Genomic DNA, 15,657 nt, shown 5'->3' on the forward strand with positions numbered 1-15,657 from the left:
TCGATACTGGCGACACTTTTCCGCGTACGTTTTGGCCAGTTCGAGCCTGATCGTCACCGACGATGATGCCTTTTCCGGTTTGATACGGCCCAAGGTCACTTCTTCGCGTAGTTTAAGCTTTATCGGCGCCAGAGGCTCATTTCCAAGGGCCATCCGATATTCACCGGCTTGCCCTTTCTCCATGCTCAACGTCACTTTGTAGACGGATTCTTTCTCAGGACTTACTTGCACTTTGAACTCAAATCCTGGCTCGGCCAGGCACGTCCACCGGCTTGCTCTGCCGTTAATGTCTAGTTTGAACATCGTTAGGTCGGGAACCAAATCACTGAAAGGAAAATTATTAGAATTATGTGCTTGATAATGATTTTAGGGCATACTTTTTGAATTCCGGGCTGACTAACTCGACAGATTTTGGTTTTGTGAGAGATGAATTGTAACGGTCATGCTTCAAGAGGTCCGCAACTTTTGGACGATGCTCAAATCTGCAAATCAATTATTAGATATTGTTCGAAAAATTATTTAACAAACAAAATGCGTACATTTCCTCCGATTCTATCAATTCCTCTGAAATTTGACGTAGTTCAGCGTTGCTTTTGTTGTCTGCTTCCAGCAACGTTACCCTTTCCTTCTGTTTGGCACATGCTTCCTCAAACTGTCCCTGTACTTTGGTGAGCACTTCCTGTACATTACCCAAGATTCGGTCCCTTTCGTCTGTGAGTTTTTTCTCGTTTTCTCCGTGCAGTCCGACGGCGTGAGCGATTTCCTGTTCGCGATTGACGATCCATATCAGTTCATCGGCAATGCGAGTTTTGAGGTCTTGTGCGGTAGATTCTGAAGGAACAGGTTCAATCTTATCCGAAAGAGGCTTCGAATCGGACGAGTTGGCTTCCATCTTTGAACTTTGACAAAATGGTTTGAAGACTGTAACGATTCGATTGCTGCGATGTTCACAAAAAAAAACAATTTTCAAACGAAGAATTATCAGAAAATCTTGCATACAAAGTAACCACTTCTTAGGTATTCCACAGCATCTCAACGTTCTGTCCAGCCAATCTCCACCGGTCATAAACTAATTCTTCTCGCAGATATTGCCAAGCCAAGCAAAAAAATGCGAAACAATTCATTGCAGCGGCAGCAATTTCCCAGTATTGTACGATTACATCTCGCTCGAAAAGGAGAACACATTTTGCGCAGCTCCCATCGCGACGCATTCCGCAGAATTCCAAGTCCTCCACGGAACAAAAAAACGCGCAGAAACCAATCATCTTCCTTTAATTTATGTCCTTTGTATCAATAAAATGTACAAATCGTAAATACACGACAATTTCGAACGATCCGCAGCTCGCAATCCCATTCATAACTCATTTCGGATAAAAACGGACAGATAGAGGTGTGCTCAGTGTCTTAGTCCCCAAGTCTGCGCTGTTCATTTATCGCGATCCAACTCCAGATCGTCGTCGTCGTCGTGGGGCGACCTTGTTGTTGGGTCATAGCCCCACTCTGCGCAGATTAGAGGATGTCTGCTGCTGATCGTCGTCGTCGTCGTTGTGGTCATGTTCCACCACGGGTAAATACTCTGAATTATGGCTTATTGTCTCCGTTTCGATCGAGACTTTAAAAGGGGGCAGCTGCAGAAGTGATTGTTTCGCTTCTATGTATGTATGTATGTATGATCCCCATACCCGCAGGCAACTTGGTCCTGGAACACATGTGAGCGCTAGGTGAACAATTCGATCATCTTTTACTCCGTAATCTGTACACCCACGTGCATAAGTTTTTTTGCACGAATTTTAGTGCTACAAATACCGGCGCGAAGAATAAAAAGAAACCCCTTTTCCCTCCCCAAGCGCCGGAAATTTGTAGCGGGTGTAGGGACACTTTGTATAGACGCCCTTGCTCCCATCACGTCACTGAGGGTATGGAGCGACGAGAAATTAATAAGCATGCCCCCCTAGTCGAACCTTCATTAGAGAAGCAGGCAATCCACAACTCACAGCGAACGACCAAGGGAACACCCTACCGCGTATATAGTTTCGCTTCTGGGTTTTAAGTCCACCGTGGAGTCCAGCTGATGTACTCGATTAGCGATACTTCCTAGAATGAAAAAATCATTTTTTTTTAAATCGCCAGGTTCGTCACCTGTAACCATTGAAGTCATTTGAACCCGGGCTGCTCCTTGCGCACCTAAACTTTCACCACATTTCACGCTTCATCAGCCCGCGGTCGTGCGTGGTCTATGACCATCACCGCGAGGTCCGGCCAATCGATTCGCTGCGCGGAAAACCATTTTCCTCCAACCCAGAGCAGCCTGATGGTCAATGGCCCTTTGCCGTTTGCGCTGCCAGATGCGCGGTGGAAAGTAAAAAGGCTCAACAATGAGAGCGCTGTAATTCGCAATCTGCACACATTCATCAGCAAAAATTGCATATTTTTTTCTGCACCACACAGACTTCGTACCTGTTGGTCGAAGCTTATCTCCGGATCCATTACAACCGCGGCGCGCCGTTGGAGGTTGGCCAAAGAATTAGCGTTAGACTCCTATGGCAGCTACTGATTGAGAAGGCATTCCTTCCAGATTTGAATAGACTATCCCAGCGTCGAAGACAGAACAACCCCGCAGGGGGGTTTCCAATCGATTGTTCAGGTTCTAGCAGAAGCCGTGGCAATCGACCACCCCGGATCAACCTCAGAGTCTGTTCTGCTTCAAATCTTCTCCTTCCCCCCAGAGGCGATCCTGCGCTGATAATGTCAATCGTGACATAAAGTTGTTACCTTTCATAACAACAACAACAGCAAAAAAGCTCTAAACACACATCTTTCCCTATTACCGTTGGAGAAGATCTCTTCAAGTTCCTCTCAACGTTGCGAAAGTAACAACTCTTTAAACCTCAAGCCTGGAGTCTGCAGCGCTTTTGCAATCCGCAGATCTTCGCTTCCCCCCTGCGGGGAGCACGCCAACAAGCGCTCCTCTTCGTTCTACGAAGAACCTATTCAATAGACGAGAACCACATTCTTACCCCGATCCATCTCAGGAGCGACCGTAGTGAAAGGAAGAGTTACGACTTTTGCTTTCAACTTGCCACCAGACCTTTCCGATTTCGCGCGCAATTGCGCAAAAAGCGATTGCGAATATCGGTGCAGTGTGCAAATTTGGAACGACCTTTCCACCGCTCCGAATATGATCGATTTTAGGGAGGGGGGGCGAAACTGGAGCGAATTACGTGAAAAGACCAAGCCCTATTTTTAACTGGCTGACCTGGGTGTCGCCACGTGGTGACCCAACAGAGAAAGAGAGGTTATGTCATCGACCGCGGTGACCGGTGACCGAAGTGCCGAGAAGTGATGAGATCTTCTTTTTTGCCGAGGGCTGGTGGACAGAAGATGTACGACCCGACAATCTTCTGCCTGGTGACGGCGATGCTAGGCGATCTGATTGTTGTGCAATTAGTTGGACCAAGTGATGAGGGTTGACGGGAGGGTTTTGGAGACATGGAAAGATGGCACGTGTCGGCTGTGAAGGTTGAGTTTTTTTGGATGTTTTTGGGAGTTTCTTAAAACTCTGATTCATTTGATAACATAGACAACATGATTTTTTTCTAATGTAAGTCAAATATTTAAATATAATACTTATGTTGAAATCCATAACCTACAGTATGTAAAAAAAGTATTTACACCCCTTGGGCACTATGCACATTTTGTGATGAAACATGTAAAAAATTTAAAGTTTGACAGGAACCTAGTACTACGTTTTGTTCAAAAACTCATGCCAAACATTTTGCTACAAAAATCTCATGAAAAGATGATTTCTATAAAAAGTTATATAACAAACACTATTACGAAAATAAAAAAGGTGCAAAAAAAGTATGTACACCTTTCGAAAAATTAACATAAATAATGTTATTTGTTGACAAATCACCATAAATCCAGTCTCCCAACTCCAAATAGGCATCCTTGACTGATTAAAAAAAGAATTTGGATTGAATATAAAGTTTACTAACTACTTAGTATAAAAGTTTATATAACTCTGGAAATTCTATATAAAACTTATCTAAACTTAATTTTGCAAACTTTTAATTCAACTAAATGTCAATATATTACCATATAATTGCTAAATAAACATTTTGGAGTGGGTATAACACCGTTTTGGGGGTATTTGTATCGATAGAATAGATTTTTTGTTGGAATTTCGTACCAACCCGGAATCACGTCGTAGGAAAATCCGCCGGCATCCGAACCGGTCCACGATTCACAAGTCAACCTATGTGGAATCGGAAAGGGCATAAAATTTCCGATCTTTTGATACCCAAACATCTAGGTTTTCTTTAAAACCTACGTTTTTAAATACCTGGGAAAAAAGTAAGTTTGATCCACGAGAACAAAAATTACAAAATTCCATACATTTTTGGCAGGTTGCTCAAACGAAACCATAACAACGTTTTTGCTTAGGTATTTAAAAACGTAGGTTTTAAAGAAAACCTAGATGTTTGAGTATCAAAAGATCGGAAATTTTATGTCCTTTCCGATTCCACATAGGTTGACTTGTGAATCGTGGACCGGTTCGGATGTCGGCGGATTTTCCTACGACGTAATTCCGGGTTGGTACGAAATTCCAACGAAAAATCTATTCTATCGATACAAATACCCCCAAAACGGTGTTATACCCACTCCAAAATGTTTATTTAGCAATTATATGGTAATATATTGACATTTAGTTGAATTAAAAGTTTGCAAAATTAAGTTTAGATAAGTTTTATATAGAATTTCCAGAGTTATATAAACTTTTATACTAAGTAGTTAGTAAACTTTATATTCAATCCAAATTCTTTTTTTAATCAGTCAAGGATGCCTATTTGGAGTTGGGAGACTGGATTTATGGTGATTTGTCAACAAATAACATTATTTATGTTAATTTTTCGAAAGGTGTACATACTTTTTTTGCACCTTTTTTATTTTCGTAATAGTGTTTGTTATATAACTTTTTATAGAAATCATCTTTTCATGAGATTTTTGTAGCAAAATGTTTGGCATGAGTTTTTGAACAAAACGTAGTACTAGGTTCCTGTCAAACTTTAAATTTTTTACATGTTTCATCACAAAATGTGCATAGTGCCCAAGGGGTGTAAATACTTTTTTTACATACTGTAGATTAATCGACTAAATTAAACGATTTCAATTACAAAATTATTTCCAAAAACATAATTTTATATTGAAAGTAAATGTGCAGATAATGGAAAACTTTTTAGAATATCTACACTTTTCGTTTATTTCTGCATTGGGTAATTCTCTACCAACTCACACAAAATCGGGAAAAGTTGCCCCGACCCCTCTTCGATTTGCTTGAAACTTTGTCCTAAGGGGTAACTTTTGTCCCTGATCATGAATCCGAGGTCCGTTTTTTGATATCTCGTGACGGAGGGGCGGTACGACCCCTTCCATTTTTGAACATTAGAAAAAAGAGGTGTTTTTCAATAATTTGCAGCACAAAACGGTGATGAGATAGAAATTTGGTGTCAAAGGGACTTTTATGTAAAATTAGACGCCCGATTTTATGGCGTACTCAGAATTCCGAAAAAACGTATTTTTCATCGAAAAAAACACTAAAAAAGTTTTAAAAATTCTCCCATTTTCTGTTACTCGACTGTAAAAATTTTTGGAACATGTCATTTTATGGGAAATTTAATGTACTTTTCGAATCTACATTGACCCAGAAGGGTCATTTTTTCATTTAGAACAAAATTTTTCATTTTAAAATTTCGTGTTTTTTCTAACTTTGCAGGGTTAGTTTTTAGAGTGTAACAATGTTTTACAAAGTTGTAGAACAGACAATTACAAAAATTTTGATATATAGACATAAGGGGTTTGCTTATAAACATCACGAGTTATCGCGATTTTACGAAAAAAAGTTTTGAAAAAGTTACTTTTTGCGTTTCTCTTTGTTTCGTCGTCCGTGTCTGTCGCAGGTGACCATGAACGGCCATGATCGATGACGACCAACTTTTTCAAAACTTTTTTTCGTAAAATCGCGATAACTCGTGATGTTTATAAGCAAACCCCTTATGTCTATATATCAAAATTTTTGTAATTGTCTGCTCTACAATTTTGTAGAACATTGTTACACTCTAAAAAATAACCCTGCAAAGTTAGAAAAAACACGAAATTTTAAAATGAAAAATTTTGTTCTAAATGAAAAAATGACCTTTCTGAGTCAATGTAGATTCGAAAAGTACATTAAATTTCCCATAAAATGACATGTTCCAAAAATTTTTACAGTCGAGTAACGGAAAATGGGAGAATTTTTAAAACTTTTTTAGTGTTTTTTTCGATGAAAAATACGTTTTTTCGGAATTCTGAGTACGCCATCAAATCGGGCGTCTAATTTTACATAAAAGTCCCTTTGACACCAAATTTCTATCTCATCACCGTTTCAGGCTGCAAATTATTGAAAAACACCTCTTTTTTCGAATGTTCAAAAATGGAAGGGGTCGTACCGCCCCTCCGTCACGAGATATCAAAAAACGGACCTCGGATTCGTGATCAGGGACAAAAGTTACTCCTTAGGACAAAGTTTCACGCAAATCGAAGAGGGGTCGGGGCAACTGCTGTGTGAGTTGGCGGAGAATTACCCCATTCTAATTTTTTATTTGGACCTTTGAAGCTTTTATTTTGCTAAACTTTCGGACCAATGATAAAAAAACAAGCGCAAAACATTAAGAATTTTTTATGTGGATGTCAATAAACACTTCAGTTTCGTCAAAATATGATAAATTTGAGCTTAGGGACCATCCATAAACCACGTGGACACTTTGGGGGGGGGGGGGGGGTAAGCGATTGTCCACGCTCCATACAAAAAAGATTTTTTTTGTATGGGCAATTGTCCACGAAGGGGGGGGGGGTTGAGATTCCCAAAAAAGTGTCCACGTGGTTTATGGATAGTCCCTTACTGAACACGCTCCAATCGACATAATTAATTTATAGTTAATTCGCTGCCTATGAATAAAATTGTGTTCAAATTTCGTGTATAAACCCGTCAAGCCAAGAGTTGCTTACTTTAACTTTTTTACAAAACTCGAATATTAAAAAAAAACTGGCCTCCCAACTATCTTCCAATGTACAAACCACCATCCAGTGGATTAAACTTTTTAGTGCTATTCGAGCAAATTCGATAAGAATTTTCTGAACAATTCAAAAATAAATTGATTTTGAAGATGGTTACTTCTACATTTAATTTAACATCAAAAACTAAATTAAAAAAAAACCATTTAATTTACCGACGTTCCGAAATCCCTGAAATAAAAAATAATGGCAGCATTGGCAAATAAAAGTTGACCTTTTTGAATTAAAGCAAAAAAAGATAGTATTTTTGAATGTTTGAAAAAGAAAAGGTAATAACAACTTTTAAAAAGCTAAATTCCAAATTTTAGGCTCATTGAAAAAACAGAAAAATACTCACAAATGCTTTATACATTGTCATAGTTATGGTACTGTCACAACTTTGTAAAATATCAATTTACTTATGATTTTTTTTTTCTAAAATATTCCGAGTATTTTTCCGATCAAAATTCTAATTATTTAATACAAATTAAAAAATCATTTGTTTGATTGAAAATGTCAAAATCAAAAAAAAATTGATTGAAAATGTACATCACCATAAATTTACTAGTTTTTTCAATGAAAATTTAAATTTATAGCATTTTTTTTTTTTGATTTATTTCAGGGATTTTTTTTAAAGTTGCGTAGGACTTTCCCCAAAAAAACAAGAAAAAATTATTACTGAAATTTGAGTATTTCTTTAAGTAGAACTATTTCATTCCCTTTTTCGTATCTTGCAAAAAGTGTACGGAGTATGGACGTATGGATGAACACATGATCCAAAATGCCTTATTTGAGTGTTAAAAAATCCCACAAATAAAAAAAATTATCGTTGATCGAAGTCTCAGAGTTTTTTCGAAAAAAAAACTTTGAGCGCTTTGGAGACACATTAATTAATCATCTAAAAATGAAGTCAATCTAAATTTACACTTTTTTGACGTTTACGAAAATTAAAAATAACTGGCGATTTCGCTAAATGAATTGTAACAACTAGTTTTAAAGATTAATAGATTGAATTTTGTGTCATCTTAATCGAAAAATATTTTCTATAAAATTATTGTTTAGTGCAATTTATTTCAAAAAGAAAAAAATGAGTGAGTGTTTTCTAAAGAGCGCATCAGAATTTTTCCTAATTATTCTCATCAATAGTTGCAATATTGCCAAAGAGAAAAAATCCATACTTTTTTTTCTAGAATCCGGTTTCGAATTAATTTGAAATCATTTTTGTATGAACACCTGTCAAAATTGTATAAAAATTTGTGTGGACAAACTAATGATGCAAAATAGCCTATTTGTTTATTGAAAAAAGTAATCACAATGTTAAACGTAAATCAAAACGCAAAAAACCGGAACGTTTATAATTGTTGGGCTTAAAACAATGCAACAATAACTAACGAAATTCCTTCAGAATTTGTTATCATTAACTCAAATGATTAGAACTGAAACTCTGTTTATTTTTTTAATACTTTTTTAATATTTTTAAAATTACCATAGAAATAGCTTAGATTTTTTGATCATTTTGTACATTGTTGCAAAACTCAAAATAAGGGTGTTCAAGAAAATGTTCAAAAAAGTACTTATCTTAATAGATTTTAAAGTCCGTAGTATCATATTTTCACATTCTCATTAATTTTCAATTTCTATTTGTGTTTTTATTAGAATTAAGCAGTTCTGTTCCAGGATGTTACATTTGCAATTCAGAGATTTGGAGAACCTTTCAGCTGAGATCAATTCATAAGCCTTTTTAAGGGAGGGTACATATTTCTACGTTTAGATTTTGCTAGCTGCGTGCTCTTTTAAGGAAAATAAATTTTGAGAAAAAAATCCCTAGATCTATGTCGTATTCTCATTAAATTTAAATATTTTGAATGTTTATTAAACCAAACTAAAAGTATCCAAATTTAATCAATAAACGAAAATATTTGTTAATTAATCTTTCAAAAGAATGGAAAAAGAAAAAAATATCATTGTTTTTCTCAAAAAAAATTTTAATTTCTTTAAATTTAAATATCAAAATTAAAGTGCATTTCGAAGTATTTTCAGTTAAACATTTACTGACAATATTTGTCTCGAATAAGTTATGTAAGTTGAACAATTGTATTTTAATTTGTTTTGCTATTATCTCGAATGATTTTCATTTTGTTCTGAGATGCAAGTGCAATATTTTAGTAATCAATTTCCTCGTAAAATCATTTCGAGACTTATGTCATTGATCTTTTAATACTTTGTTTGTTCTGCACCCAGTGTTAATTTTTAAGCCTGCGAGTTCTTAAGAACTCATCAGACATTCCAGCAGAATCTTTTTGACGGCATCAATCATACAATTTATTTTAAGCCCTTCTCAGACCAAAATCTTCTCGAATGCATTTATTTTCATCCTTCATTTTTGAGATGAAAAAAATACAAAAAATCAAGCAATTTAATGTGTGACTCAACCCCTCAATCACGAACTGAAAAATGCTCATCATTTCTCTCACCCCTCTTCCTCTTAATTTTCAGGAACACATCCAGGAAGTGCTGGACAAATGGACACAGATCGACGACGAGATCTGGGCGAAGGTGATCGTGTTCGAGCGGAACCGCCGCGTGGCCAAAGCGTACGCCCGGGCACCGGTCCTCACGATAAACGGCTCAGACGACGGCTTCGACGGCATGAGGTAAGTGCGAGGGGGGGAATGGTCGATTTATGGACCCTTAAAAAGGGGGGTGGGCTTCTTCTTCGCCTCGCCAATTAAAGTGCGATTAACACCGCAGCCTCTAATGCGATTAACGTTGCGTTTTAGAGGTGCATTTTAAAGTGATAAATCTCATTCGCGCGCGCTCCGGAGAGGGTCTCCCCCTGAGGATTTCAAAATTCCGATGAAGATGTCCGATCAGGATTGATGGCTGGTTCACCTGCGGCACCCGCCAATAACAGTGCTCTTCAAAATTAAGCAATCAATTTAAGTACCAGTAATGGCCATTAAAGATTAGCCTTCCCGTTCTATGCTGTGCCAGCGAGTCAACCAGGACCGATTATGTTGAAGTGCACCGATTCTATTTTTTATGATATTATTTAGCGGGCTTTTGCGCGAGACTACTTGCCAGATTAGAAGGTCGTGCCATTCCCTTCTTTTTTTCTGCGCTCGCGCTTGAAAACAGATTTACTTTGGAGGCTGCTGCCATTCACCAGCCTAATTCTAATTTCATGCGGTTTAGTGCCTGGTGGTGCTGCCTAAAATGATTGGTTCGAAGGCATTAAATTTGAGCAGCTCTTGTTAGAAGCTGCGCGCAGCGCACAGGAAATCGTAATCTGTCGCCAGCTCAAAAGAGCTGAAATGTTGTTGGGCGATCGCAAAACTTTATGAATTCTATGACAGATTGGCCGGCCTGGCGCTCGGGAGGAGATTTATGCTGCGATTAACTCTAGCATTAGAGAGGGAGAGCGAGATTAACTGGATAAATTAAAAATAGGCACTGGTTTGGCCGAAGTTGGTGCCAGAAGGCAATGGGGTGACTTTCGCTGTAAGCTTGGACCGATGGCTAGCAGTGGACATCAATTAGATTGGTTGGACATTTATAGGATATTCATCTTAATGGATCCGTTTTATCTTGCGGCTTGCGCCGCCAAGTTGCATAATCTAGCTAGTTACTGTAGTTGATATTTTGCAAACAATCTTATCATTAAACTTCCTTCGGCAATTTGAATGTATTTTTGCGATGCAATAGAACTAACAGACACATTAAGATTCTATTCCATCCATTCCATCCAATATTTGTTTAGAAAAGCTAACAATCAAGAGTTTAGCGGTTCAACCTAAATGTTAAAACAATATTTTTGACAAAAAAAATCAATGTTTTTTTAGTTAACTGATTTCAAATGTTAATTTTCAAAACAAAACACAAAAAGTGCCCACAGTCAATAAATCGTTGCGTTGACGTTTTCAAATAGTTTATGAAATTTTACCATAATTAATTTGTAGAAAAGAAAAATTACATAGAAACGATGAAAATTTCACAAGTTTTTAATGTAAATTCAGATTTTTCACACATAATCATTCAGGTATTTTAGTTTTATTTTTCCACTTGCACTTCCTTCACTACCAATAATCTCTTGTAATACATTGGTAAAGTGTTAGACTCTCACCCAAATTGCAACGGTTTTAATCTCGGTGTACGCATAGATTTATTCGTGTTGAGATGTACACATTTTCATGAGCTTGAAATAGATGAACACCAGGTTTGTAAAACCGAGGTCACATTGGACGTAGGAACTGCATCTTCTAACATCAATTTAAAGAGCCCTTAACAAAGTTGTAAAAGGATTTGGCTGCTCAAGTACACAGAAAAAAAAATATGGTAATATTCATCATGAAATGGTGACAGATTTTGTGTCATAAAAAATGATTAATTTTACCCCAGAAAATGATGAATTTTCATCAGTTTTTGATGAATATTCATCAGGTTCACATTTTTACACATTTTTTATGTAATATTACTCAAAAAAAGAGGTAATATTCAACCTACCAAATTTTCAACATTCCAAAATTCAACTTTTTTTTCTGTGTATGGACGTATGTGATTGCATATTCTTAAACATTGATCTAGGTGAAATTACGAATAAAAGAGTTACAACTTCGAATTTTTCAACTCATCTCAATGTTTCCAACTTTTTTCCATACAGTGAAAAAATGATAGGACAAATTATAAACACAGCACCAAGTTTGTTTGTCCCATCGTTACATTCTATTTGCGTATTTATTTATAAGAATCTCTATTTTTACAAAGCAATTCATTTCATTTTCCTGCTATTTAGTTAGATTATATAAAAAGATTGTTAACCTGTGTTAATATTGCAATCTCGTTTTTATCACTTTAGAATTTAATGCCAGGAATGTAAATTTACCCCTTTTTAAGTGTAATTTTACATATTCCTCTGAAATTCAGGCAAAATTACATCGGAAAAGACGTTCTATTCAAACATCAAATTAAACTTGTTTGGCAATGTTCTTCAAAGTTGTAAAGTAAAGAACAAATATGTATTCTTACAAGTTTCAGATTTGCTTGCTTCGATTAACATTCTCCTAATTCCATGTTTGAAATTAGTAAATCAAGAGCAAATTTAAGTGTTGATTTCTTGCGAGTTTTATTTAAGCATCAAAATTAAATGAAATTCCTCTACAAAAATCAACAAAATATGAAGCTTGCGTCACGTGGACACTAGAATTAAAATGTCATTTGCGTTTTTACAAAAATATTCATTAAATTCATTCAGTTTAACCCTCTACAGCCATTTTTATCAATTAAATTGCCAGTATTTTGGAATGATTTTGAAAAAAAATAAATAAATTTTGCTTCTCATTTTTTTGAGTGCTGTTCTTTTTAATGTTTTAGCATTTTCATTTGCATCAGGAATTCTTTGCTTTTATGCGCTTATTTATTAACTTTCGTATCAGGCATTTTCTCCAAACTGAATTCGTTATATTTAACTTGTTTTAGCCTTTTTAATGAAATTTAAGCCTCTTTTGATTTTTTTTGTCATAATATTTTTTAACTGTTTGAAATAGCCTAAAATGCATTTTTTTGCTAAGAATTAATTAATTTCTAAATGAATAAAAAAAATAGGGGAAGTTAATCAAAACACGGCAAAACAACGCCCAAAGAACATTTTCAAAAATTCTAGGTCACCTAATGCAAGTCAAATCAACAAGCTAATGAATTAAATTTACTTAGAAAAGAAGTACTTGTTTCCAATGCTTTCCAAGATTATTGAAAAATATATTTCTATGATTAATTTTGAGATTGAAACACGTACTTATATACTCGAAAACCAAATAAATCTTAAACTTCCATAAATAAACGAATAAACAACACATGAACATGATTTTTTTTAAAGATTTTAAAAACTAAATTTTCTCTTCAAATCATGTTTTTTTTTGTTTCATTTTTAGTATTTTAATTTTCATATATCTTGTTTAGTTTATATTTTTTTTTCTGATAGAATCACCTCCTATCATTAGCTTTTGCCTATCTAGTTTTTTCATGTTTTACAGTAACTTTTTTCGATTTTCGGTTTTTTTTTCAAATTTTCTGCTATAGAACGATACCATTATCATTAAAATTGTAAAAAATGCTTAGAGGCACAGTCTGGCACACTACCAAAATTATTCCATACTTATTTTCAAATAATATAGAGGAAATGTTAGAAAGAAACACAGCCTAAGTTGACTCCAGAAAAAATAACATTTTTTAAAACTTTGTCAATGTAACATAAAACAACACTTCAAACCATAGAATTTTCTTAAATTTTAAGAGTTCTTCTTTCCAATGCTTTTTAAAGATCAAACATTAATTTAAAAATAATAACGAATTTTTAGATCGAAGCCTGCCTAGAGGCCGGGTTGAGTTGTAGAGGTTTAAATCTTGTGAGAACATCATCCAAAGAAATTCTTAAAGTCATGACAATTACTGTGATACAATAAATCAATCGCTTCCTAGAAGTCGCAAAAAAGTTAATTGCTCGCCCTCTTTCCCACAAGTACCACCACTTCAATCAAAGTTTAATTCAATTAAGCGATAATAACCGCCTTTCGCTTAATACGACTACTTATTTCTCCATTACGGGGCGAAGGACCATCATCTCGAGCACTTGCGCAAAACGTTTCACTTTACCCCCGTCGCCGGTTCAAATATAGCAGCGTAGAAGCTTTAAATATAGATCAGGTCGTCATTCTTCACGCGAGTGCAATCCCTGGCATGACTCGCACCTTTCCCCTTAAGTCTTAAGGTGAAGGTGTGCTGGGGGAGAGAGCAATTCAATCAAAGAGTTTATTTTCTTTTGAAATCTGAATCGATTTTTCTTTGCTCAATACGACGCCCCCTTCTAGCGCCCACTCAACCCGAGCCTGGTGGTTGTTGACTTAGTGCGACTTAAGGTGAAGTGGCACCTTCTTTGGGGTAAAATGAGAGAGAGAAAAAACGGGAGCAGCCTGAGCAAATGCAAAAAAAGGATGTAATTAAAGCTAGCACAAAGCTCTGTTATTATTCCATTAAATAATAATAAACATTAGCTCGGTGAAGCTTTCGATTATTTCACATTAATCCAAAAGGTAAACCAATTAAGCATGTAGGCCCTATTTAGATTTGCAAATACGCCTTATGTAACAATACGCTACCATTTTTTGCTTCAGCAAATCTGTCTCACATGTGTGTGCTCTAATCATGACTGGCAAACGGTAGCGCTTTTTATTGAGAATGGCTGTTGAAATCCACACAAAACAGCCTGGTTGACTCTGGTGGTGATTGCGGGGGCGTACACAAACACACACTCTGTGTGTGGTGCTGTGGACTTTTGAAAGTGAAAGCAAACAAACTTCAGCCCAGAATGAGACACAATTTAAGCACCTTTCAAAATCTCGACCACAATCTAGCACAAGAAACAGCAGAAACAATCGTGAAAAGGCGCGATGACATAATTTTAACTGGCGGGTCGATAAATTTGGTTGATTGCTTTTGCCAGTATAAATATGAAATTTAAAATTCAAATTGGGACCCTCTCTTGAGGTAACGAATTTGAACCGCAGTGTTGAAGAGTTGGAGTTGATGCTGGTCAGTCAGTCGCGCAGACATCGTAACCTGGCGTTTGGCCTCCCAGGTCGAACCGTGGACAAAATTATGCGCAAATTTTGTGCTGAATTAATGCGATGGCCGCGTTTATTAATTCAAGCTGGACTTGTTTTTCTTCCGGGGGAGTTTGCTTTGGGAACAGTTTGGGGTAGAATGTGAGTGCGTTAGAATTTTTGGTTGAAGTGCTCTTCTTAGCATAACATAATAATAATGTTCGCGAACAAAAATAAAGTTGACTATTGTAGAAATAAAAGCACTGTTTCAGATAAACTTTCACAATGTGACTTCGATGCGAAAATGTCTCATATAAGTAATCCTCTAGAATTTTGTAATTATTTTTCAAGATTTTTTATTATCATAATGATTATTTTTAATTAGATTAAACTTTGGCCATGCATTTCCTATGTCAAAAGAAGCCATTTTTAATCATTAAGTTTTTGATACAAAAATCTACACAATTTTACTGGCTGTTCGTACAAAATTGGCCCGTGATTTTTTTAAAATCTGTATCTTGTTAAGGGATTTTCTGATCGATTTGATGGCTTCTACAAAGTTGCTGGTTACGATCAGGACTTTACGTATTTTTTAATTTTCATTTTTTTTTATTTATATACCTAGGTTCTATAAAATGCATCATGAGTTGCGGTACCTATAGGAAATATTTGATTGGAAAAATCTTTATTCTTCGAAAACATCTTAAACGTTGTCAAACAAAATTTAAAACTCATTATTAGACGTGAAATTAAGTTGACAATCAAAATTGATTTTACACATTTTTTGTTGAAGTGAACCATTTTAATGTTATAGACAATTTTTGGTTAAAATTTTCGAAAAGTGTTCAGTTTTGTACAATTAATAAAACTTTATAAGGGAAAATCACATTTTCAATAAACTGAGAAAATTTCCTACAATTTTCTATTGTTGCATTGTTGATCGAATTAATCGAGTTTTTGTTAGTGTCTA

General features: G+C 35.7%; 1 protein-coding gene across 3 annotated transcripts in view; it reads left to right on the top strand.

Annotated features, from left to right (window-relative positions):
* LOC120427089 (uncharacterized) overlaps positions 1–15,657 on the top strand; it is a 292,743-nt gene that overhangs the window by 230,854 nt on the left and 46,232 nt on the right. For all 3 annotated transcript variants that reach the window (XM_039591941.2, XM_039591950.2, XM_052709634.1), the window contains one exon: positions 9,589–9,746. In XM_039591941.2, coding sequence (XP_039447875.1) covers positions 9,589–9,746 — 158 coding nt within the window. The remainder of the gene's footprint in view (positions 1–9,588; positions 9,747–15,657) is intronic.

This window comes from Culex pipiens, chromosome 3 (assembly GCF_016801865.2).
Source record: "Culex pipiens pallens isolate TS chromosome 3, TS_CPP_V2, whole genome shotgun sequence".
NCBI lineage: Eukaryota > Metazoa > Arthropoda > Insecta > Diptera > Culicidae > Culex > Culex pipiens.